The sequence below is a fragment of the Epargyreus clarus genome, unplaced genomic scaffold, assembly GCF_041222505.1.
Source record: "Epargyreus clarus isolate Ecla_fem2 unplaced genomic scaffold, WU_Ecla_fem_2.2 ptg000010l, whole genome shotgun sequence".
Lineage (NCBI taxonomy): Eukaryota > Metazoa > Arthropoda > Insecta > Lepidoptera > Hesperiidae > Epargyreus > Epargyreus clarus.
Genome location: NW_027332218.1, coordinates 9733294 through 9760905, shown reverse-complemented (window position 1 = coordinate 9760905; position 27612 = coordinate 9733294). Strand labels below are relative to the sequence as shown.

The following is a 27612-nucleotide window of genomic DNA, read 5'->3' as shown; positions in this document are numbered from 1 at the left end:
TACTAAATAAATAAAACACAATTAAGTTTTTCTTTTTTTAATAAATTTTTTAGGGTCAGATCAAACTAGCCTGTCATTTTATGTATGTAATACAATACCGCTAAACAAAGTCTTACATAATTAAAAAATAATTATAATTTGTTCGGATTGAGTAATAACACACAGAAATGTTAAATTATTTAAAATAGCGTACCAACTCTTTGGCTGTTGCTATTTAAAATCTATTTTAACTAAAATAAACTGATATTTAAAAGTACAAGTAATTTCGATTTTAAACAATATGTCACAGATTAAAAAAAACTGAAACAAATCGATGCATACACGAAACATTTTTATTAAAACATTATAATTTTTAACGCAGCATTGTTCATGGGGAAAATAGAAAAATACTATATTTTTAATCACTAGGGAATTTTAATCTTTAAAACGTCATCTTTCTAAGGCATCTTATTGAACTTCAACACTTTAGTTTTAGTACATTACTCATTTTTTATTAAAATTATTTAAACCAAATTACAATTTGTTTCTTTCATTTAGCACATTCATTATTGAATTAAATTATAAATATTCATAATTAGACGAAATTTCATAATACCGAATGACATCGATTATTTCGACTAAGGAATACAATCAACATTTTATTTCGGAATCGATTATTCGATTTCTAGGATAATATATACACATAGAATTTAAATCGATTCTCCATTCAACATCTCTCTCCATTGAACACGATTCGAAAACGCTTACCTCACGAACGACTACACTAGCAACACTAGGTTATACAATGAACACATTGTAATTTTGACGTTATACCTAAATAATCGGGTCATATTACAATGCCTTCGCAAATATTGCTTGTTACCAAACTTCATCGGGACATGTATACCCGACGTACAAAGTATTCCTTCGATGCAAAAGCATAATAATATCACTCCAACTTACTCTCGACATTAATCGCACCTTCAGAAGTAAATTGATATTAATAAAAATAAAAAAATATGTCACTCGTAAAACGATTCAAATCCGTATAGCGATAATTCTGTACTTTAAAAAAGACACCATTTTGTGTAGATAAATAAATATTATTATTATGCCGGTTTAGATAAAATACTTTTTCACAAATGCAGAATTATAAAGCACCTCGCTTTGAGACGTTTTACGAATTAAACTAATTTTCCCGTATATTTAAATCGCATCATTTCAAGTCTAAAGGTGCATACGTGAAACTCTTCCACGAATAATCTCGAATTACTCCCACTATAAGGCTATAGGGTAAAGAAACATTGAGATTAAGGCTAACAACAATTTTAAACAGTAATTTCAGCATTTTGCCCCACATTTCACAATCATAGGGAATAAACACCAGTGATGTTTCGAATCGACATTTTTATTATAAGTAGTTTCAACAATTCTATTTATTTTTTTATTCTAATGTAACATTGAAATATTTATCTGTCAGGAATGTCAGTAGAGTCTAGAATGCAACAACATGCAGGCAGAATGTCAATTAGGGCCTGTTTCACACTATATCGAACCTTAATTTAGAAATAAAAAGCCAACATCCATTCGATACCAATTCGAATATTAAAACCGAACACATATTATCATGTGGAAAGGCCCTAATTGAATTGAATTCGAACGTACATACTTAACTAATCGACTACCGAGTATACAGAAACAAGCTCTCGAAATAATCTAAATCTTAAAGAAAATTTACATCTTACACGATTTACCGTCCGTACATACAACACTTTTCAATATAAGACCCTTCTTTTTATTGATAATATTTAGTCACTGATAATTTTACATTTTTCAGTTTTAATTCGTGGTAACACTAGGGAAATCGCTGATCAAGTAGTTAACTGTAAAAACTGCAAAAATATAGTCGACAAACGATCGTCAAGAAAATTTGATCGATGAGACCAAACAGATAGGCGGATTTCACAGAAAAATATTGTTTCTATGTTTTCATTTTTGATTGAAATATAACAAATACGTACAGAATTTAATGCACAGATGTAAGTCAATTTATGACAATTTAATGTACATGATACAATTTTGATCAATAATAGACAAGATTCCATAACATAACCAAATAAAGCATATGTAAATATACATTTGTCGTCGGTTTAGCTGAGTAAAACATATATGTCCGATACAATTAAACGTTATACACATCATTTACGGTTTATTACAAAAAGTCAATTAATCATAAATTACCTCGGTGCGACCACAAAATTTACATCTGTTCGTCATTTGCTGGTAATTTTGGCTTACTGTTTCATGCAGTAGTAATTCAGCTCGACGTGACAAACAATTTTGAAAATGATCAATCAGCCACCCCCTCAGCGTCATCTGTCGTTACTGTCTCGGCGGTCTCTGGCTTGCACTCGTTCCTGTTGAGGTCCGTAGGGGGCGGTGCGCTAGGCGCGGGGCTGCAGCGCGGGCGGCACGTGGGCCGCGTGCGGGAGTGCGTCGGCGCACGGGCGGGCGGGCGGCTGGGCGGGCGGCAGCTCGGGGGCGGGCGGGAGATCGGGCAGCGACGGCGCGGAGCCGGCCGAGGCGGGCGGCGTCGGCGCGTCCACGTCATTCTGCAACGATCCAACGCGCTGAGCTGAGCCGCCGCCCGCTACAACAAGGCGCGGGGCGAGGGATGGGCGGGACGGGGCGGGGAGGGGGGGGAGGGGCACCGTTACTCGACTCGCTACTGAACTCAACCGCTTTACTAATCGAGTTGACCGCCTCGGACTAACGTCTAACTATACTATTCTCTAATACCAATTATTATCTAACTCTCTGTATAACCACTAATAACATTATGAATTACTTTGCTATACTTTCAAAATGATAAGAAATATGATTTGTGATTTTAATGACTGTGATAATGTTCTAATTGTAATCCTAAAAATACTATTACAAAAACATCTTCCATTAATAAGTCATATAATAAAATACCTATGAATGATGAATAATTACTTCTGATAACACTAATTTACTTACACCTATATCTTGTATGATTTTTATTTTATTTTCAAAATTTGTAAACACTATAATTTCTACATTCCGCGACGGTCAACTGAAATTTGTAAAGCGGCGTGTCTACATACTGTGCTGATGATATTATGCCTAAAATCTATGAAAACAAAATTTGGACTCAAAAAATGTATATTTAAAATCCAAAATACAACAGAATAATGACTAGATTTACTCATAAAGTACTTATACTATTGATTTCATGTCGTATGGTAAGTGCGCAAGCGTAGCAGAGATTTTTCAAATGATCGTTGGTTATGATTTGTCATGAAGTAAATTCTTAAAAAAATGTTTTATGAAATTAAAGAAATAACAACTATTGGGTATAAAAACTATTTAAATGTAATAAAAATGAGCTGATGGTATTAAGCAGCTGATATTTTAAATCCACAAACTGTAAATTGTAAAGCTTAAAAAGTATTTTTTTTTTTTACATTTTTAATCCCACATTTTTTTCTTTCAATATTTCTTAGATAGTACTTGTACATATTTCTTCCTTGCACATAGTACATAATACATAAAATATTTTCCTTTATCTATAAAATGGATTTAACATATCTAATGAAGTTTGACAAAACGATCAGCACGTGTTGCGAGCGATTGACGGGTGCACAGGTACTACACTCCTCAAAAACACATGAAGGATATCATTATACCATTATAGGAAATCAATGAAATGTTTCATAACTGTAGAAAATAAAAAATATTATAAAAACATTACATTATAAAGTGCATTAAACATTGAAAATAAAATTCATTCAATTTTTCATATTATGCGAGATGTTAAAAATTTTAGAGTTTGCATAAGGGGCATGAATAAATTTCATCTACCACATATTTTAAATTAAAAAAAGAAATAAGGGTGGGTTCAATTTTCTTTTGAGGAGCATAAAATAGACATGCAGACGGACACAAATGCATATTAGTGTTCATAAGTATATGTATAATGTTGTTACTCCTTAGAAGTGAAATTTTATATTGTTATATTAAAAATTTAATTTTTTAATAAAATATATTGTATCTACACAAAATTGCACTTCTAAATGAGATAGTGATGATGATGTTATGGTGAGTGAAATAAGAGTTAAGTATGTACAAATAAATAAAATAATATGTAAATTTCTATTGAATATAATATAATATAATTATTTGTATAAAAATAAATATTGTAAAGATTATATAAATTCTGTAAATATAAATGTATCTTATAATTTATTACAGACAGTTATTTGTATAACTAAAAATGTCGGCATACGTAAAGTCTATTTCAAAAATATTTTGTTTAAATTTGATTATTAATAAATTAAGAGCTTGGAATAGCGTTATTGTTATTTACATATTCCAAAATTATTTTTTTTATTTACGGAATAACAGACATAAATAAAGCTAAATAAAATAACAAAAACATAAATATGAAGATGATGTCATGCAAAACTACAAGTATAAATCTAGCTAGTATTTGATATGCTAAGTGCTATCAAGGCTATGCAAGAGACAGCATGAAACTGACCCATGATGTAGAAAAATGCGTAAGAATAAACATAAACAGAACATATAAAATATAAAACAAAACATTACATAGCACCCATTAAATAAAAACCTTAAAATAATAATAAGAAACTTGAGCAAAAAAATCGCCTACATATAAAAAATAAACAAACATACAACGCAATAAAAAAATCCCAAAATATAATTTGTATAAATACTATTTACATCACGAATATATCTAAGACAAATATTCAAAAAATTGTTTCAATTATTATTACAATTCTATGAATTGTGTAAACTGAGGTTCTATGAAATATATAAAAAATCACATACACATACATATATTATAATACTTTATACATAATTGTCATTTTTACCTGTTAGAATCTGGACGATGACAATAAAACTGTAATTTCACAAACATTTTCTAGCTCCCAATACGTAGCCGACTAAAAAAGAGTACATACATTTACAAAATAGCTACAATTTGCATAAACACTTACACCTACGTTATATATAACAAGTCTATACATGTCATTGAGCTAGTATATTAAGGCACTTTTGTCATATAATATTTGTATTCATCAGTATATTACTTACTAATTGTTCTGAAATTCATGCCAATTTGAAATATATATTTACACAACTCATTAATCTTTTGTCTATAAATTATCTAATTTTCAGTAAAATAAATACTTTTGTTATTGTATGTTGTACCTATTTCTACAGAATATCTCAAACGATTAACACTTACATATTCAACAAAACTAAAATATATAATGACTTACAACATCTACAATGTTCGTATATATTTATTCGCTACACAAATATTACTTCTGAAGTAGATATACAATACACTGTAAATTACTAATCAACGTATTTACCTACAACCAGCCTAGATGTATTTTCGATGGTACAAATTTTAATTTATTATATATAGTCTAATGAAAATGTTTTTCTAGTTCTAGCAACACAGCAGATACTGGCAGCACTGGGAGTTCACTAGCTGTAAACTGTCACTATATTTTTTTAAATTTAGAATTTCTATCGTCTATGGCATCCCTAGAGGTTCCAAACGTAGCTGAGTATAGATTAAAAAATAAACTAATTCTGCGCGACGTCCTGTGTTTACATCGCCGTCCTACGCACTTACTGTGAGCAACGTGCTTACAACCCAAGTACGCTCTCCGGAGCGCATTTGTCACTTTGCCCTGATACCAATCACAATAAAACATTTTAGAAACAATACATTTTTAAATCGCCTGAAACGCAAACGCCAAAAACCGCTAACTATCAAAGCCTTGGATTTCACTTGAATGACTTTTCATCTATCGATATGAGGTAATATAATATAAGAAATCTCTTCTAATGCAATTTTTGTGAGCAACTTTTCACATATTAAAACGTAGAAGTTAAAAAAGAGTTTAAAATCCATCTATGAATACGTAAATATTATACCTAATATAAAAAAATATGTTTTAATACTAAGTTATGGCCACAGTAAATCAGTATCGGAGATAGCACCTTTACTATCTCTTAGCACAATCATATTTTAAATTTCAATTCATTTGCTAAATAGATTTTGATATATAAGGAATATTGGGAAGATTAAGATATATAAGGATTCCCTCAAATTATGTAAATTATTTTCTCCAAAAATTGACAAATTTCGAACTTAGGTAGGCTAAAATTGATAAAATGAATTAATGTAAGTTGTAAATATGTAATTGATATAGTTAAAACAATATTTTACCTGTACTCATTTACTCAAAGAAAATTAGTTACGAATATTGAAAAAAGAAACCTATTTGTGAATTTTCTTCTATCTTTTTCATATCCAGTTTATCTCTGATACTTCTTTATAAATCGTTAAATAGTTATTTATTTATCAGAACATTAATGTAATTTAATACACACTAAGATATTTAATAATGTTTACGTATTCAGTCTCCTACGGAGAGTATAAAACCATGCTTTAATTCGATACAAAGTTCTCACCACGCTAACTCCAGTATTTCCCTGTAATTTATAAAACTAATTCACTTTCAAATCCTATTAAAAAAACCTAGTCTATTTCAAAATGGCAGTGATATTTCTAGCCTATTTTTTATATAAATCCCATTATTAAATATTTTAATATAAATTGAAAATGGTACTTAAAATTATATATAACTGTAAAATATATACAATAAATAAAATACACCAAAACCCAAATGAAGTGATACATAAACGTAATATAATTATCATGTCGACAAATGAATAATTCGTCTGCAATCTTCACACAAGAGAATAAACTCAAAATTAACTATAAATAACATTTAATTATATTTTTATATTTCAGAAATATTGCGCTGAACCATCCAGTCTTTATAAGTCATATGACAGAACATAGACCTTCCGTAGAAAAACGATTTTTCTTAGTCATAGCATTTTAACATGCCTGTGGATGGCAATAGAATATTGATATATTCATTAAAAAAAGCTTAATTTTGTTCTAGGATTATCCAGACAAGAAAGGAAGAACTACTACCTAATCAGAGCCTACATCAAATGGAATTATACCCACATACGTGGATAAAATGAGGTTAGAATTACCTATTCATTACGAGCAGATCGTAGGATTAAACACACTGCTATTGCTATTATATAAGACAATTTTTCATCGAAGATTTAATAATTTAGTGGAAAATTTTAATTCACACATATAATCCAAACTGTTGTGAAAAGTTTAACTTACGATTCAAACACTTTTACTGGAGTGAAATCTTAATTTCAGTGTTTGAAGATTGCAAACGAACACATACATAAACATGTAACGTATACATAACATACAATAGGTGAAGTGTGACATTGGTGTGGGTAATGTGTAAGTGTATGAAAGAATGTTGGGTACCATGCTCTCTTACTAAAGACTTTCTCTCTGTTATATTAATGTCTCCATATTTAGTAGTAGCTGAAATTGGTATTTAAATTATTGCTTTATTTATTGTTAAAATATACTAAAATAGTTGTAATATTAGAATTATGTTGCAATAATTTTCATGAATTTTCCAGATTTTGAGTCAAACACTCAACTATTTGACACAATAATCATTGAATAATAATTATTAACAGTTTACACATTTCTTTTTAGTTTGACTGTTTTGTCCATAATTTTCATCCATAATATTTAGTAAAAAGGCTGTTAATAAAACAATATTTTTTTATTTTTTGTTTCTTACCCTGTTGACTTTGGTGACATTTCAGCCACCTAAATACTACTTCTAATCGTGAAGCATGGTAGCCATCATCCAGAAGATGGTAGAGAGAGCGCGAGATAGATGTAAGCGAGCAACGCGTGCAATAGCGCGAGGAGCCTCGCCAGCACGCGGGCCAGCGGGGCCGTGCGACCCGTGGAGACCCCAGAACCGGCGTCGGGGGCCTCGGGGCGGGGTCCGGGGGCCTCAAGACTAAGCCTAGGGGCCTCAAGGCCGTGCCTAGGGGCCTCAAGGCTAAGCCTAGGGGCCTCGGAGCCAGGCCGAGGGTCTTCGGGCGCGGGCCACGGGGCCATGAAATCCGCGGGTGCGAGGGGAGCCACGTGGGCAGTTACCTTCAGCGGCACGGGCGGCACCTCCAGGTGGTAGCCGATCTCGCACAGCTTGCGCAGCAAATCGATACCTGAAAATAACATTTTACATAGTGAATACAGTTCTATCTGTGCATACTATAATTTCACTAGTATCCATTTTAATACATATTCTTTTAAGAGGGACCTTTAAACTAATCCGCCTATGGCTATTACACCGCTACTGCACACTGCAGTGCTACCCAGGGGGATTTATCATATTACAAGATGAGACCAGTCAGGCTGGCACACCTGGTGTGATTCCCAGTCAGACAGGCATTATAATGATTAATTTATATTTCCATTCTGGGCGTGTTCGCGCGTGTGTGTATGTAGGTGTGTGTGTGTGTTTCCTAAGGCATCGTTACGTGTTTCAGAGCATTACAAAGACATGAACGCACCGGCCTCCCTGTTGCCCCCGTAGCGCGTCTCCCAGGCGTCGAACAGGCGGTTGTAGTAGCGCGGGCCGGCGAGGTACGGCAGGTAGCGGTGCGAGCGCGGCGTGGGGAACACGCGCTCGAGCCCGCCCGCCTGCGTCAGCTCGTCCTCCGCCTGCGCCAGGTGCCGCACGTCGTCCGGCGTCAGCGTTGATAGGATGTCGCGCAGGTACTGTGGATGTGCGAACGACACGGATATGAGAATGCAAGATTTTTTTTCTACGACAACTTTCAGAAAGTTCGTATTTCGGAGCGTGGGTGGGGAAAAATTGAAGACTACACGACCTGTTCTTCGAGTTTAGAAAAAAAATAGAAGTGTCGTAACAAAGCTCCGCCCATAGATATTTTACGGCGCCACGCCGCGCTGTGATCCTTTTACATGGTACAATTTGCGTCGCTGTAGACTCGTTTCCCCGCCCGGCGAACGGGCGCACTGCTTTAAATACTACCATATCGCACGGCGCCGATTTTTTATAATGTAAGAGTAGCAGTCCACCTGATAGTAAGTAGCTACTGCCACGTATAATCCCAGATCAACCCCAGATAAAATGAGACTCCTAGCTGAGGTCGGCCACAGATAATCCGCTACCCCTGAGGACTATCACAACGCGCCGAGGCGATGTAACATTAGATTGTGTTTTCGCCTTACTGATTGTGATCATCTATGATAGGATCATATTGCGTAAGTACTGTAAATATAACTTACCATATCCCGATCTTCCATGTTTGTGTAAATTATGTGTTTATCTCTTTCTTCTTTTGATAAGTATATCGTATACAATCTGCTATCGTAGGGTAGACCACCCTGGAAATCCAAATAAAAATAAAATTAGCTATATAAAAAATCCTATTGCAAAAAACAATAAAAAGTAGTCGTTTTTTAAGTCGAGTATTAATAGGGTTTTGAGAGGTGCATTATGTATTTTGAGAATATGAATAATTCATTAGACACATCAATAATGTATTGCACCAACATTACAGTTAAACATTCCTTGAAACTTGCTTAAGTTGGGTATAATTATTAAAAGAGTTGAATGGTATAAATATAATATAAATTGGCCCTGTATAATCTGCAATTTCTGGACAGTGCAAGCATCTAAAACTTTAAAATCGTAACTGAATTTCGTGGTAGTGGTAATGGTAGTGGTAATAAATAAAAAGGAAAATAGGAACCTCATGTATCTGGTCTCTGTCTATCGGCACAAAAAAAAACTAAAACCCGTTTTTGCAAGTACATATTAAACTATCTATCAGTCTGGCGACGTAGAATGTTGAATGGTGATAACTAATGAATGTAAAGTGGTGTCGACTGACCAGCTTGCTGGGCTTGTCCTTGCTGAGCACGTCGAGGTTGGTCCGCAGCGGCACGTGGAACTGCGCGGTGTTGAGCACGGCCGCCACCAGCGGGCCCTTCACGTGGATGTCTAGCGGCGACGCGCTGTGCAGGCTCGGGGAGATGTTCACCTGGAGTGTTAATCAAACCACTTTTTATCCTACTGCGAAAAGTAATATTTTTGAACATATGTATGTATTTTAGTGTCTTCATCATCAGCTGTCTACAGCTGAAATGAATTGATGAATTTTACTATATTATTATGAGGTATGATTGGATTTATTTACTTGGATCTAAATGGCGTAGAGGAAAAAGCAATTATTCGTCCCTACTTGCAGAACGCTATATTTAATTTGTACTTAATTTTTTTGTAGTTTTTGTTTTTTCTTTATTAATTGATTATTTTTATTTATTTAAGTGACATGTTTAAATAATTATTGTCTCATTGCTCGGTGCATGTCTCCTTGTAATAATCATCAATTTTTAGCTGATCTTCTAAAAAAAAATCACTTTCTTGTAGTAAATAATCTATCGTGTTTCAAGATAACCCATTCACTTTCAAATTATGAATAAAAAATAAAAAGAGAAAAAAAATAAACATACGACAGATAGAATTGTAACATACCTCCAACAACCACGGCTTCAGATCCTCATCCAATAGAACATCAATACCAAACAACTCATAGCAGTTATATCTGGAGGTGATGTTGGCTTTGGTCAAAGAGCTGATGCTGGCTTCACCTGATATGATGGTCTTGATCACAAGGTCCTTCATCGAGTTCCACAGGGCGTCTGTGTCCACTTTCCTCTCGGTCTTCAGGTAGTGGAATAGGGTTTGTAGTGTCCTGGAATGTGGGGAATTATATTTTGAAGTAAGATATTAGTGGAATTTGAATTCCATTTACTATTTTGCCTTGTTACAAAAATGTTCATGAACCTTGACAACCTCAAAAACAAATACAATAAAAAGAACAAGGAAAATAAATAAAATATCAATTATAAACTAAAAATTCTCATAGGCTTATCCATAAGCTCATATCAAATCGCATTTTTTTGTTGTTAAATTTATAATCTTCTCTCTGTATCTTCAGGCTTATAATGAATTATGATTTTCATAAGGCAACAGTTTGTTTTATTGCTACTTTATTAGACTACTACAAAGAATATTTGACAATGAGCCTAGAAATAGAACATTTACTACTTTTCGTTTATCATTCAATCCTACAGTATACCTTCAATCAACAATTAATATTATTATTAAGCAACTAATATTTATACAACATATACTCACCACTTATGACCCTCGCAAGCTGAAAAGTCTTCATTGGGCGTATAGTTTTTGGACAGTCTATTGATAGAGTAGTTAGTTAAATGCATATATCTGTCGTTGAGAGACGTTAATTCATCGTTGTACTTTACTGAAAATGAGAAAGAAATACTTTATAATGATATATGATATTAATTGAACGAAGCTTTTAAAATACAACCTGAACGTTACATAAACGGAATTATTATCATATTATAATGATACATAATTCGAGGTAAATTGCAATTTCTTACGCATTTTGTACAGATTGGCATGTGCTGTGAACCGACAACTTCCATATTGACCTATATATACATAGTTATAGTTAAGAGTTATACATAGTCAATAAAACTGCACGTAACTCATTGGCTTATGAGCAGCAGTGACCATTAACCATCACGTGATCTACATACTCATTTACTTCTAAAAAAAAAACATTTTAAAACTCACCCGAAGCGAACCTCGCGAGCCCGTCCCTATACAGGTATATACGCAGCGGGTGCACGGATGTCACGAGCACGTACAGTCGCATATCGAACTTGTTGCCGTTGATCAGGTACGGCTTGGCCACATAGCGCTGCACAACCACAGGACGCTTCTTCGGGATCTGTGTCCACGCGGAGACTACTTTGATGCCAGTGCCGCGGGCTGACGCTGGCTGAAAATTATATTTACATTATATAAGATTTTTATTTTATTGTAAGAATTTTGAAATATTTCGCAATAATACTTAATGAAACGTGGCTAAAGTGCAAGTTTAGCTCACATATATTTCCGAAATAAAAAACTAGTTTATAACACAATCTTCATGATTAGATTGAAATTATTGTGTGAAAACCCCATAAGATAAGAGGCAAAATAAATAAAAAGAAATATAGGTTTTACATAGTACCATGTACATAAAAAGAAGCTCAACACATTAATACAAACTCTCATTTCCAAATTGCAAACTACAATTTATTTTCGTGCATAATTAAATACTTTTATATGATCTCTATGTATCTCCCCTTTCCAATTTGGAAAGACCCACAAGAATGTATGTGTTACCACTATCTCCTCAGTTTTGTTATCAGAAAAAAACGCATTTCTAAAGTTGAGTACGACAAGCATACTATAAAATTAATTTATGTGTAGGACTATGTATTTAAAAAGAATTATCAAGATAGCCCCTCACCGGCTTGATGATCCACCTCTCGTTGTTAGCGGCGTACTTCTCCCAGTCGTGCTTAAGCATCTTCAAGTCATGCGGCAGTACATACGTCTTGGGCATGATCCCGAACTCGCTAACACCGTACTTAGCGGCCAACTTCTGGAGGTTCCTCCAGAGCCGGTCCTTGCGACCGATCTGGAAGGATCCCGGGAAGTGGTTCATCTTCTGCCCGTCCTTGATCGCTCGGAACATAAGCGATTTCATATGCTTGCCCCATATGCCTATCCATTCCACTGTCTCTGTAATATAATATGAGAAATATGATTAGTATGTCATACATACATATAGTAGACAGCTACTTTTTTGTATTACATACATTTGACTTTATTATATAACATATATAGTAATATTACAGCAATATATGATTTTAGACTAAAATTATCGCGAGACATTTTATGATGTAACGTTTGTTATGTTAGCGTTTTTATGTAGACGAACTACTAACGTACTACACGTACCGAACGAAATGAACGTAACGAAAACGAACTAGACGTATGGTAGATAGATTAATCTACCACTAGTACTTGTCAACCGTTTCTCCCCTACCACCACCTCACCACCACCTCCACCTCAGTTTCACCGTGACCACGATCCATGCAACTGGGTCTAAATATCGACAATAAAAAACGCATATCGTGAGTACCCGTTACATAATAAAATGTTAAAATACATTACAGGAAGTTACGTGAATCATTCTTATGACATAATTGTGTTTGTTACTATCCAATATATACAAATATGCAAATAACGCGATGATATGGGTTTAAAATGGTAGATTACGTATCTTTTATTCATTTGTATGAAAGTACTCTGAATCTACTCTTAATACCACATGAGTATTTTTTAAACTTGTGCCAAATTGTCTAAGAAAGGTCTTTGACTAAAACTTGAGGTAGCTGACATTGAATTGTTAGCTAATTTATCACTAATTCTGCATTAAAAACAATTAAAAACAAATAAAAGTCACAAAGATGATATAACTAACCTTCTTGCGGACACTCGGCAGTATCACACTCGCTCTTGACCAATCGAAACCCGGAATTGGTCAGCGTCTTCTTAACGACTATCGGCGTGATGGTGGTGAGTTTCCACTTGAGGTGTTTCTGTATCGCTGCCGGTATCTTGAGGGGAGTGGTTTCCTCGTGGCCCACGAACTTGAGGTACGGAGGTACCCGCGGGAAGAGAGACGGTCGGAGGCAACTGCTTATCGATTCTGGCAAGTTTAGCGGAGATTCTGGAATTGAAACGTTTTACACTGGTAAATTTAAATGGTGTAAAATATATAAGCGTGTGGGAACAGAGAAATTGTAGGTTGTTTTTTTTCTTATACTACTTTTTGATATAATGTTAAAGATCTAAACCTTTGAGAGTATGAAAAATGCCTTTACCTTTACATAATACCCACATTTTGACAGTCAGCTTACATATTATTAACATAAAAATTCTTAAGAGATAAGATCAAACTATGTACAAGTAAATAACAAGCTTATAAGCTAGCAAATGTTAATAAATGTTATATACAATTACTTTCTCTTGACTTTATACTTTTTTCGATTGCAATAGTCTATCAAATAATTTGTATCAGAACAGTATGTTTAAAAAAAATCGAATCTACAAATGCTATATGGAATTTCGAGTAACTAATTTTATCTAATATGAGAACTGTTTATCTATGTATGTATAAATGACATTAATTAAATGTGTACTGACTGATATAAAAAACGAAATTAATAAAAATGAGCTAAAACTTCATCAGACACTACTCTATGTTTGAGATTTTTGTCTGTTTTCTTGACTGCTTCGTTCTATTATTCAAAAATACAATCAAGATGTAAAATATTATATAACCAAAACCTACAGTAAAATTACATAGCGAACAACTAAGCTTACATTAAAAAAGGAAAAGTACATTTCCGTAATTAATTGCTTCAAAACTCGTTCGTAATTACAGGCATAAGTAAACGAAACATTCACAAATAAATCTAAGCAAATTTACGCGATGAACCAAAGTAATTAATGCAATTAGTTATAACGAAACCTTTGCGTGACGGTAGCGTTTTGAACGGGTTGGTCGTGTGTAACGCGGTCAGAAATAGTTGGTCCTTGCTTATTTTCTCTGGAAATAATGTTTGTATATGATAGTTACAACATAAGGTGTGTAGAACATAATATATTGATTTATGTATAACGTAATGGTTTTGTGGATTTTAAATTTCCTGTACTTGAAAAAAATATAGACTATCATATCATTTTGAACAATAAAATCATCATGAATATATATTCCTGACCCCACGAATGTACCATACAGGGTTACACATAGTTGTGTTTTAAACCATAAAATTAATAATTAATTCATGTTAACCTTGTTATTAATAACAAACTTGTTTTTAACATATTGTAATTTTTCAATAAATTCACTCAATCTTCCTACTACTGTACTGTAACTATTGAAATTGAAATGTAGGATAATACAGTAGGATTTTTTTTTCACAATAAGGTTTGAAACTATGCTCGTCTTGGACCATGTATTATTTATCTGCACTTTAGAAACCAAAGCAATTCCGTTCTTGAAATATTCGAATATATCATGAAATAAGTGAACAATTTGAAACTGTAACACTCACCTCTAGAAGGTACACTTTTGGGGGTCATGACGGTGCCGTTAAGTTTATTCGTTAATTTGGTCACAGAGTTATGTTCTAGGTCACACTTGTTGGTCATAGGAGGCGGTGGTTTCTCCAATTTTTCAATGTCTGCTATTAACGCGTCCGTTTCCATTCGCCAGGCGTCATTCAACGGGTCGGGTGATGGTGATCTGCTGTGTGACCTGAAATATGCAAAAAGCTTACAATTACTTTCTTCATCAACCCATTATTGTCCCACTGCTGAGCACAGGTCTCCTCTCAGAGTGAGAAGGATTAGCCCATAGTCCACCACGCTGGCCAAGCGCGTATTGGTAGACTTCACATACCTTTGAGATTTTTTTTTGTAAATTTCTCAGGTATGCAGGTTTCCTCACGATGTTTTTCTTCACCGTATAGCAAGTGATAAATAATTTCTAATACGCACATAACTTCGAAAATTAACTTAGGTGCGTGATCTAGGGGTCCGAAGTTCAAATCCCTGTTTGAACTTCGGACCCCTAGATCAAGGAGCCGAGTTTCTTAACCACTAGGCTATTACAATTACCAATGTTATGTTATGAGAATCTTTTTATTTTTCTAAACTGTCATGAAGTAGATTCCACGTTTGGTGCAAAAGCAGAGTTTCTACCCTTTTTATCTGGCCTCTATCCCTCAAATCAAAGTGAAGACTCATACCCCTCCCCAAGAGATCTCATCAAAAGTGAAGACTCTGCTCCTTATACTATCATGCTGATATAATACAAACGGGTAGAAAGATAAATTACAGTCAGTGGACAACCCGCTTTGAATGTTGTCCTTTAAGCCATACACGATCGATACTCACTCTTCAGGCTCCACAACGCTGCACTCGACTTTACTGGTGGACTTCATCTTGGCGACCTTGGTTTTAGCTTTGATCTTCTTCTTGACCGTCTTGACGGGCTTCTTGGCGGGAATGGCGGTGACAGAGCTCACCGGCAGCGCGGGGCTCACCGCCGGCCGAGTGGGTGTGGGTGTGTCTTGACGGGGCTGTGGAAAAACAAAATATAATTTAGATAAGTTTACAGGTGAATAGAACTCTTCGTGGCTCGACTATATCGGGAGTATTTGGATGGTATTCAGCGCCACTGCTTTTTTTTCGAATTGTGTAATTACTGATGGCCCTAACGGCTTCTCCAGCGTCACTGAGCGAGTGGCGACCCTAAAGCTCAGCCGGGACCCAGCTACTGCCGGCGTCTTGAACATCCGCCTCTTGTCATATGGGGATTGCAACTGACCCAAGGGCACCTCCTGTGAGGTAAGCGCTACTGTATTCTGGTTTTAAGGATATGGTAAGAGAGACACGAGGTATGTTTGGTCCTTCAGGGCTGAGATATTATCTTCTTTTGACCTTAAATATGATTCAAATCCCGTTTTTAGTTGATTTCTGGTTTCTATAAAGGGCGATAATCACGTGCAATGTGGTACGCTTATTGAATATAAGATTAAGGATCAATTTATTCCTAACTGATAATCTTCTATAAGTACTGTATATTTTATTTGTTCTACTGCATTTTTTTTACTTACAATTAGCTAAATAAATTCCAGGCGGACAAAAACCTATTATACTCATTTATAAATAAATACATACAAATAGCTCCCCACGTGCCGTTGGCAATTGAAGTATTGATAAAATAATAATGATATTGATTGGCGAGGCATGGGCGTTGCGCGAGCGGTGCAAAATTGTATATTGACGTACTGATCTTGACCCTCTTGGTACACATCCATTGAATGTTTCAAACATTACGAGGGTTATTAGTTGGGTCGCCTTTGAAGTAGCAAACGGGCATGCTGTCCACCCAGTGTTGCCAGATGCACTGTAATTACAATTTACTGTAATTTTACTTTATTTTACTGCATTTACTGTATAATGTATTACAATTTTACAGTGAATTTGACTTTGACTGTATTTGACTAAAAACACTGTATTTGACTTTATAATTGACTGTATTTCTTGGCAGAACTACCGTATTTCTTCAGTGCATAGTAATATTACAAATCTCACCTGGCAACACTGTGTCCACCTGATGATAAGTGGTTACTACCGCGCAAATACATTTGTAACCAACTCCACATAAAACAGATGTACTACATGAAGCCTTTTAAAGAAACCACTCCTAAAAACTAACATCACCACATATGTAAGTCAGACAGCACATTGCGATGATTATACGGACTTCAACGTAGGTTTTTGGTTAACATGATTTATCAACTCCACATTCTCAACTCGACGTCAATATGTAAGTGAAACTTTATAATGTTATCTATTCTTACGTTAAGGTCTCGAATACACTTGATCAAATATTGGCAAAGATGGAAAATATTTTATCAACAACCAAAACCATTTTATTGTTAGGCAGAGGTTTAGGACCAAGTTGACCACACACTTTTGACATTATTATGTAGTCTTATTTTATGGAATATGGATTCCATGGATTTAATTGTACCTTGCTAATACACACACACAATTAAATAATGATTTTCTCGGTCATTCGGATAATATTTATTAAATAGCTGCATAAGATTCAATACTTGTGATTCCTTAAAATGTATCTAATATATGTAAAAATAATCTCGTTGTGTTGGCAATCATCGATGTTTACAATTGTTATAAAATTGTACATCGTCGTTTAGCTATCATCTATGTTCTGTAATAATGTTTGCCGAAAATTGTTTATTTTGCAAGATTACGATATAATTTATTATGTTTATCATACACTGAGCAAATGATTTTCATAGAGCTTGATAAAATTTTAAAGATCTATTTGAATTAAGTGATTAGGTGACTACGATCACATTATTATGTATTTTGTGGAGGATTAGGTCAAAACTTTCCACTGAAATTGACGTTATACCTAAGGAAATAACCTTAACCAGTAGGTATTACTATTATTCAAACGTAAACTATTAATCTGTTACATTTATTTTATGTGTTTTCATTTTCGATTTCTGTATCACTTAACAGCTTTTACGTCCACCAACCAGATGCTTAGTAGTAGAATATGAAACCTTTTATTTATGACCATTCGAAGGTGGTAGAACCCTTTGTGGTTCGACTCCGGCGGCACCACCGCCACACCTATTTCTACCTAATAACAGCAGTGTTAGGCGCTGCTGTGTTCCGGTATGAAGGGTGTGGTAAGGGAGACAGACTTTTCCGAGGCGTTCCAGCTTAGTCCTCGGGGGTAGCGGCGCATCTGTGGCCGACCTCAGGTGGGAATATCTTGGGTTGATTACAGATGTCCATGGGCGGTAGTAGCCACTTACCATCAGGTGGACTGCATGCTCGTCTGCTACTTCTATATTATAAAAAAAAAAACGTGTCCATAAATTAGAACTGCTTCATTACCCCAATAAAAATAAAATAAACTAAAGAAAAGCACGAAGAAACTCGATAAAGTTCTAATGAAAATTTTCCGACTACAATCAACGCGGCATTTGTCAAGACTGTAACGAGCTTTCAAGAACTTTAAAATGCAGATTACAGACTAAATCTCTTCTTTACTATTTTAAAAGCACAATAACGTTCAACGGAATATATTTATAGGTTATAAATAGGGCTCTCGAATCCGATACCAAACAAAACAAATACATATAATATTGGAAACAAACATACCTGTGAAATGACAGAAATGACAGGTCAACACTACAACAAATATCGCCGGGAACGAGGTTGGGCACGAGAATAGATGCGAGAAATTCGAGAATCCTGCAATTCCACCGGCGCACCGCAATTCAGAATTGCAGAAGACACTTTTGGCAAGCATCACTGGAGGTGCTTTTAAAAAATCACACGATTCTTCATTTGTTTTTTTTTTCAAACTTAGTTTTAAGTCCTCGATACGTCAGCGGTTGTTTTGAGCCGAGACAGCGCTATACGTGTCAAGGATACGCGCGGGTCACCGAATACCGAAACACTCATTTAGTTTGGAATTTTCACACGCGATATCGTGATGGTCGCGTGGCCAGCACGCTCGACAATAGATTAGCAATTGAACCTTTAACGTACTAACAGTATTAATGCATCGTATTGACATTTTGTAGATCTGGCATTACGCCCGGTCTCGTGAATTGATGCCACAATAAAATTGTAAGGCCTATATCCACTGAAATTGGACACAAGAATTTTCTTCATATTTTCATCGTCTTTCTTAAGAGGGAAATTTCTAAGATACTTGAGGGAAGATTTGATGAAATTTTTATTTAGAATCTACCAATTGGACTTCTACAGCCAGAATATCTCTAATTATAAGAGCGAAAACACTCTATCCTAACCTTCTTATCTTCTTCTATATCTTCAGCATCGCTGTCGCATGAAATGAACTTATTTCGCAAATATAATCTTTTGTGAATTTCACGTCCATTAAAATTTACTAAAAATTGGTCTGTCTCTGTTTGTCTGTTTACCTTAAGAATATTCTTTTCCATTATATTTTTTAGAGGGCTCATATTTTTTCCTATTGACAAGCCCTAACGACGCCCACACGATTACCGTAAGCAAAGCTTACATACACAATTCATAAACCGCAATGCGGTCGGCGTCCACAACGCATCTTGTTCGCGCGCAGTGTACGCGCAGCCTAACGACGCGGAATTATGCAGACAATAAGAGGAGCTCGCACGAGATGGAGCCAGTAAATATAGGATATTTTCTGGACGTCCCAAATTATCTGATAAAAATGTAGCCACCGTTTTTCGGTTTCGGCCGGACATGGACTGGATTGTGTCATAGACAAAATAAGGATAAAAGATCGGATGCAGAAGTGTCTGGATTGGTTTAGATTTACGTTTAGTCGGTATTAGAGCGACAAAGCAACAACCTAAACGAAGTATAATTAATAAGTAGTTATAAATAGTGAAGCACAATGTGACGGGGTGCAAATAAGAAGAGCTCGCGATAAATGGAGTCATTTCTGGAACATGTCCCACAACTTTAAAATGTCCGTACATAATATTCATATATTCTGCATTGCAGATAGAAACTGCAATAAGATTCAAACAAGATAAATGCGAGAAGTAGAATAAATAAGCCGTGAATATTATATCTGGTGTGTCCTAAATAAAAAAACGTTCGAAACGGACAGGAGAGAATAGAACACACGATGTAAAAGGAAGTGAAAATTTTCAAAAACATAAAAACACGTTATGCAAGAACCTCCGTAACAAGGTTAAAAACGAAGTAAAAACTTGGAAGAAGTGAAGACAGTACTTAGGTGTTTTTGAGTGTCGCCAATTAATTAACACAAGATGTCGTGTATGAAGACAGAATTGTGAAACTGTGAATGTATTTCAAAAAAGCACGCGTGAAATGATAGTCATAAGTCTAGGATTTTTATATCCCAAAATTACGCGAGGGTCTGAATTGAACTGAATAATCAATTGAATTGAACATTACTACATTCACTGACGTAGTGAAGACAGAAGCCTTTGTGATGCGTGTGACGCCAATAAGACTAGTGTACTTTTTAGATACATCTGATGAACAATAAGAGCTTTGCGTGCAGTAACGGCAACCTTTGACAAATGTGATCTTTCTACCAAATTAAAGTAAAATTTCAGTGATCCAATACATCCCGTATAAGTGCAAGTTTACTGAAATTATTGAATGGTGGACGGACTCTCGCATGGAGCAAAACTTGTATATTTTAACATGGGTTAAAATATACACTAAGAGGTAATGGTATTAAAGTATTTATATGTCCCCTAAAATACGACTTTTCACAGTTTAAACATAAATCGCTAACATTTTAAAGCAAAGAAAGGGATCCGTAGGGCCACAGTCTTTTATCTTTCAAACTTACAATGTAAGACTTGGCATAGTATAGAGTATAGACGAAGCATAGTCACTATAAATGAGGTCAACGTTTAATACACCGTAAGAACATCAATCATACTTTTCTAGCGGGGATATAGGTAACGCTTTAGTTCGATCGTGTTCTTTTTTTCAAATGATTTTCCTTCATGTATCCAGAATACTAGGTTCTTTTATAAATATGGATCAGGCGTCCACATTATAAAGTTAGGCCATGGTATGGTATAGGTCTAACCTATTTCGCAGGCGATATTAACGAGAGAGACCTACCTACCTAGACCTAGCACCTAACCTAGATATCTTCGTTGTTCATGCTCTATAAGATGTAAGAAGTCTACCAAATCCTACAAGGAATCATTGTAGACTAGAGACTTAGCCCTTTTAATTTAGAATTAACCCATACTGGAAAAGTTAAAAGGAGCTGAAGCTGATATAGTTATTTCATATTGTCATATAGAAACACCTTGACGGATTAAGGTTAGTTACTAACTCACTAAGGCACTAAGTCTACTAGACAAATACGTTGTTTTGCCGGTAATCCAATCTCTCTATAGCGTAGTGGGTATAATGATCGCCGTTATTACTTTAGCACCGAAAATACCTAACATCTAAAACACAAATATAACTCACACTCCGGCATAACTTCAGTAGAACTTTCTTTAGGGACGGCATGCTTCGCGTCGGTCCACGTGGGCCGGGCTATTTTAGTTACGGAATCCTCTGTGACGAATAATTCATGGTCACTTCTAGTAAGAAGTCCAATGTTGAGTACATCATTGGACTGTTAATCACGACACTATAAAAAAACACCTGTCGTCACTACACTAAGCAAACGAAAATATCCACACACGAGAACAAAAAAAAATTCCACAATTTCCGCAAGTTTCGAAGATGCTCTCCGATTATGTAAACAATTTACATTGTGCGATATTGAGAACGGTAAAGCATTTTATACCGCGGGTTTGTCCATCACGCGGTCCGTTTTAGACTTTACTACGCGGTGATAAGATCAGGAGTAGCCGGTTGTAAACAGCGCGAGGTGTCGTTAGCTACGCCGCAGACCGTATTAGGCGCCGTACTAGGCGGAGACGAGTTTCCCGCGAAACACGAAAAACAACCTAAACCGATACCAATAGAGACCACTTTGTAACGAGACGAAACTTATAATTGTATGAAAATCACTTTGAAATTTTCGTCATTTATTACTTTTCTATGAAACTTTTCACGAGAATGCGAGACCGCCTGAAATATGTTCGTAGCGTTGTGTTTCATTTACATTTTCCACTATCGCGTGCTATCATCCAATTAATGATGACTAGTCAAGTAATATAATCACTGCATTAAAATTAATCTTCACGTAAGTAGTTCATTGATAAAGAAAACTATACATTTGTTTACATTTACAAATTTTCATCGCACGTGTATTACCTACTGTTACAGAGTTGGATAGTTATCTGAATCGCATTGAAGAAATCAATACTAATTCTTGGTTATATAAAATATTTCCAATCAATCAACATTTAGGCTGATGTCTGTCCCTTTGCTGGGCACGGATGTCCTCTCAAGGTTTTATTCCACCAAACTGGCAAAATGCTGATTGGCAGACTTTACATATCTTTGAGGACATTTGTAACGGAACTCTCAGGTACTCCTTAACCATTAATATAACTGAAGATTAATATACAATCTAATACGCACATAAAATTTAAGATTCCGAAATGCATGCTGGAATGGAACCCACCTAAATTCCCTCTAATCAAAGTAATAACCTCCAATACCAATAATGTCATATCGGTCAATATCATCATATCAAGACAGCCGCAGTCTACAGTAATCAATAAAAATATATAACAAACATTAAAGTATTTTTTATACTCCACACATACGCAAACGCTTCAAGAGGCGAATGACGTAGATGATATTCTATATCGTAGATGGAAAGCTTTTCCGACGAGCTGAGAGCTTAAGCTGATTCCGCATCGATAAGTGTGTGAGAACTTTAGCCTTGTTACTATGAATTTATACAAATTAATAAAATAGGGGATGTGATTTACAAGAATTGTGTCTTCCTAATCTTATCCATATGATACCAACATTTTGAGGTCCAATAAAGATTTACTTTAGTCAGGTTAATTTCGGGAATAGGGTGGACCGATTTAAAAAAAAAAACTCACACAAAGATAAAGGACTTTGCAATACAACATAATAAATAGGCATACTCATCATCCCAAACAGGACTTCAGTTTCTACGTATAACGGAAATCTCAGCATGATTCATCCGCTAATTCATCCTTTGTAGACAAATCAACACTCATAATCTCGTATAAAATATACTAACAATGTAACAATACACGCAATAAGCGTATGCTACGAGCACATTGTTAAAAAAGATAGGAATCGATTTTCGTGTCAATAACTCGGTGGCCGCCAAGATGTTACGCCTTGTTCGATGATTTCATATACTCTTTATATTTTTTCCTGAACAAAAATAGTACTTCAGGCTTGAACACTACTTATTGCCAGGTAGTATATTATAATTTAAGTACTTAATAAATAGCTCAGTCTATGCGTTGCAATGAAAACTGTAAAAACTTAAAATGGATTTTCTTTTCTAGGGTTCTAGAGTTCTTGGCCTTACAAAAATGGAAAAAAAAAGGTTGCATTATTACTTGTTTTCTAATGAAATAAGAGTAACAATACAAGCCGACATGCGATGTTCATAGTGTTTTTGTGAAGGTTTTTGCTGTATTCGGATTTTAGTCTTAATTTTTTTTATAACAAAAAAAAAACCAAGAAACAATAACGAATTAAATCGGAGTATCTGTTCTTCCATACAAAAATTCGTCATAAAACAATAAGACTTAGCTAAAGGACAAGGTCGGTCGCGACTCGCCTTATTTTGCAAACAACACACTTGACTATAAAATACCTATGTACAACTACAAAATACACATGGTTACGCGTGGATTATTCACGTTTGTTGACGACTAATTCAAAAATATACAATACAATTGAAAGGTATTGAAGCCAGCATGTTTCGTCCGGGGATTTCTAGAGCGATGCAGTTTTGCGTTCAAACCAAAACAGGAGAGCTTAACAACACTGTTATAAAAAAGATGAAATATCTAATCTAAATATATAATCTCAAAGGTGCCTGACTAACATAGTGATCTATCAACGTACAGCCCAAACCACTAGACGGATCGGGCTGAAATTTGACATGCAGGTAAATGTTATGACATAGGCATCCGCTAAGAAAGGATTTTGATCAATTCTACCCCCCAGGGGATAAAATAGAGGGTCAAAATATTACTTCGTAACGCGAGCGAAGCCGCGGGCAAAAGCTCGTTAAAATATAAAAATAGTTTATTTCTTTCAAATAGTATCAAACTAAACAAGTGGCAAGGGCCCGTACGAAGTACACTGTGTGTACTGTTAAGGTGTGTACTGTTAATAAGGCGAAGATAAGAATATCTTAAGCTAGCTAGAGAATTTAGAAGTTATTCGTGTTTGTTTACTTAAATTCTCCACACGCTGAAGAAATATTCTGGTCGTAGATCAACAAACAATTGTGCGCTAACATTTAACTTGTTTGTTCTCAAAATCAATAAAAGTCAAGAAGGCTTGAGATTTATTTCAACTATTAGAATTTACAAATGTAACAGTTTAGAAAACTTTTTGTTTGCGCAAAACCTTTTCATAATGTGCCTAATATTCTATTTCTTTCACGTTTATGAAGTAATACCTAATTATACAAATATTTTTTTGTACTGAATTTGTATTGTGAAGAATTACTTTAAATCCTGTAGCGTGCAAATATTATTAGTGATTAAGGTTATCAAAGCACCTATTATGAAGTGATTTTATATAAGGCAAAATTTTGGTGTAAAAAGTAGTACATGTAAATTTCAATAGCTGCATCAAACTATCGTTCTATTTCATAGCTTGGTTGATTAAAACCCAAAAATAGTAATAAATCAATGAATAACCATTCGTGGTCAGTTGCATCATAAATAACACTCGCATCATAGGTCATTTGTAACATAGTAAACAAAATAATAATCAACTCACCATTTCAACTACAGGAATATCATTAACGGTGTCGCTGTTAATGGCACTTGTCCTCAAAACATGCATTCCGTACATGTCATCCTTAGGTGTCACAATAACTTGGTCCTTGCATGCACACCTCACATTCTTTGGATATGAATTCTTCACTGCCGGATTGCTTAGAGCCGCCACTGCTGTGCCATACGAGTATCCTGTCCCTGAATTGTCCTTCGCCCGTTTCATACTACTTGATAGGTAGGATAGACGCCTAGAAAGCAAAACATATCAAGATTAGTCACATATCACAAATAAACTTTAAAAAAACATTTTTATTCAACTCACAACCAACTTTTGCCTTCAACCAACCAAGTCACCTTCAGTAAGCTATAAAATCAATCCTCATAGAATAAATAGATTCTACACGTTTAATTTTTCAATACAGTAAGTCCAAATGAATATTAAAAAATATATATTTCATATTCTTGCGAATTATTCATCAGGAAGCAGTTTTTTCAAAATCACAGACAGACACTGCTTGTAATCAATTTAGGAATGGTTTAAGAGCAAATAATATTAACTCTGAGTAGCCAATTATATCAGCCTTATGAGTGAGATTCAAGTGTACCATGCAAGCAGCAAATTTAAATGCATACTATTTTTAGATTTAAATGTTGACTAAGTAAAACACTCATAGTGTTACCATTGCTAAATATACAATACTCATATGTTATTTATAGATATTTGCTATTAGTCCTATAGACATCTACTTAGGAAGGAAGGGTTTAGCTCTAGGCAAGGTGCAGCCCTATACTCAGTTTAATAAAGTAACTGAAACATTAAAAGTCAGCCGTAAAGCAGTGATTTGTGACCTGAACCACATATATACACTAAATTTAATAGTCAAATAGAAGAAACATATAGAATTGAAATAAACACATGTCATTCAGTATTTGACTGACATTAATGGAGTTAAAAATACATAATTATTAAATAAATATGTTATACTTCCTGTATTAATTGTATGTTGAGTGTAAATTTGCTTAACATTCAAGTGTCAATTATAAATATTTAAGTTATTATTAATAAATTACTTTTAAAGTTATAATGGGACCAGGTCTTAGTATACTTTAGTATAAATAATTTTCATTCAAACACGACAAGTTATGTATATAACATTAGTTTTCAATGTAACCAATTTTATTATTAATCCCATCTAAAAGGGACAGTTGACTACATGTACACAGCCTTGAGAAGGTAAACAGTGAATCAAGCAGTTATATTCCATCTAAATTGAGGTTATGAAACATGAAATGTTATTGTCAATGATAAGCCAACTAGTTTACACTCAAAGACCACATTGTGTATATACCATACACAAAAAGCATGTATCTTATTATACAATGTGATGAGCTACCATGTGTAAATAACCTTAAAATGAAACTAACCCATCATAGCCAGGTATTGGAGCTCCTATGTGAAAACTACAGTAAAGGTTATCAGATTCACTTGAAGCTCTTTGTCTTCTACGGCCCTCCATAGATTTTGATTCTTGGTACTGTCTTGTTTTTGGTTTTTTGAGAATGCCTTGTGGAGGTGATTTTGGTAAAGGATTGTTCAGTATCGACTTCAGGGGCTGCTTAGCTACTGTGACCTCCATCATATCCTGGTCCACCTTCTCGAGTAACTCCTCGACCTTTGGCAATCGGCTGTCGTCTATTTTAGTATTTGATAATGTGGTTACTAATAATGGTCTGGTCGGACTTGATCTGTGAAATTTTGATCTGCTTGGCTGATAACTGTTGAGAAGCATTGAATATCTTGCACAATGAAATTTAAGTTAAGTACAAAAGCCTACAATTTTTCAAAAACTTCAGAGAAAGTAAACAAAAACAAAGGTACATATTGATTTAGAGTTGTCAATAACAAGCTCATTGTGTAGTGAAGCTACATTATCTTTGTTGTCAAAATGTTCTAAAGAAAATCATACAAGCTGAACATTTGCTATTTGATAATAGGAAGTAACAACATTCGCTTGGCCAAGGTGTTAGGTTATGTTGTCAATCACGAACAAACTTACCCGTGAATTCTATTCTGTTCGTGAGCCATGACGTAGTCACCGTTTTCGGCGGCGGGCAGCGAGCACTCGTGGTGGAACCGGTCCAGGCGGTGCTCGAAGCCGTTGTTTATGGTGAAGTGGCTCTTGTTCGGCAGCAGCCGTTGGTGGCGGGTGGCACTATCCGCTGAGCGGTGCGCCTCCCGCGTCGCATCCTCGTACGGCGACCGATCGACGCCCTCGCTGCGGCAGCGGCGCCGCAGCACGCGCGCCGGCCCCCGCCCCGACCACTCCAACACCGAACCCAGCGGATCGCACGCGTCAAACCCGGCTTCGTAGCTGCGGCAAGGTCGCCTCCTATCCATATCCGCGACGATCCCTAGTGCATCATCGAACCACATCGATCATCCGCCACGATACTATTTACACTACTCTACTGCTAATTTTGCAGGCGAAAACATCAAGGCACGGCGACGAGGCCAGGCGACGACAGCTGACAGATCGCCATTCGACTTCGACGTTCTCGATGCAACATGCCAGCTCTCCCGCCAAAATTGAAAGGAATAACACGATATTTTTACGTAAAAAGAACACAAAGCGACTCGGTACAAGATCACAAG

The 27612-nt window shown here is 35.3% G+C and overlaps 1 protein-coding gene across 6 annotated transcripts; it reads right to left on the bottom strand.

The window, feature by feature from the left end:
* Positions 1-21: 21 nt before the first annotated feature.
* On the bottom strand, positions 22-27612 carry LOC140745519 (uncharacterized). 6 transcript variants are annotated; one of them, XM_073077426.1, is made up of 17 exons: positions 27017-27612; positions 26385-26735; positions 24961-25207; positions 15880-16064; positions 15036-15238; positions 14450-14527; positions 13397-13645; positions 12376-12650; positions 11652-11859; positions 11187-11313; positions 10521-10740; positions 9877-10026; positions 9269-9367; positions 8527-8734; positions 8111-8178; positions 5675-5732; positions 2554-2591 (listed from the first exon to the last, which is right to left on the bottom strand). In XM_073077426.1, exons 1-17 carry the CDS (start codon positions 27391-27393, stop codon positions 2587-2589), a joined length of 3108 nt encoding a protein of 1035 aa, XP_072933527.1. In that variant the 5' UTR covers positions 27394-27612; the 3' UTR covers positions 2554-2586. The 6 variants fall into 6 exon arrangements, with proteins under 6 accessions (XP_072933522.1, XP_072933525.1, XP_072933523.1 ...); XM_073077421.1 differs by lacking the exon at positions 5675-5732 and having other exon boundaries at positions 22-2629; XM_073077424.1 differs by lacking the exon at positions 5675-5732 and having other exon boundaries at positions 22-2591.

Excerpts from the sequence above, each read along its gene's own strand:
- LOC140745519 (XM_073077421.1), bottom strand. The coding sequence starts at position 27,393 with ATGTGGTTCGATGATGCACTAGGGATCGTCGCGGATATGGATAGGAGG. Across the intron at positions 14,528-15,035 it reads CAAAAGTGTACCTTCTAGAG|AGAAAATAAGCAAGGACCAA; the intron begins GTGAGTGTTACA and ends CATTATTTCCAG. Across the intron at positions 2,630-8,110 it reads TGCCGCCCGTGCCGCTGAAG|CGGGCGGCGGCTCAGCTCAG; the intron begins GTAACTGCCCAC and ends GCCTTGTTGTAG.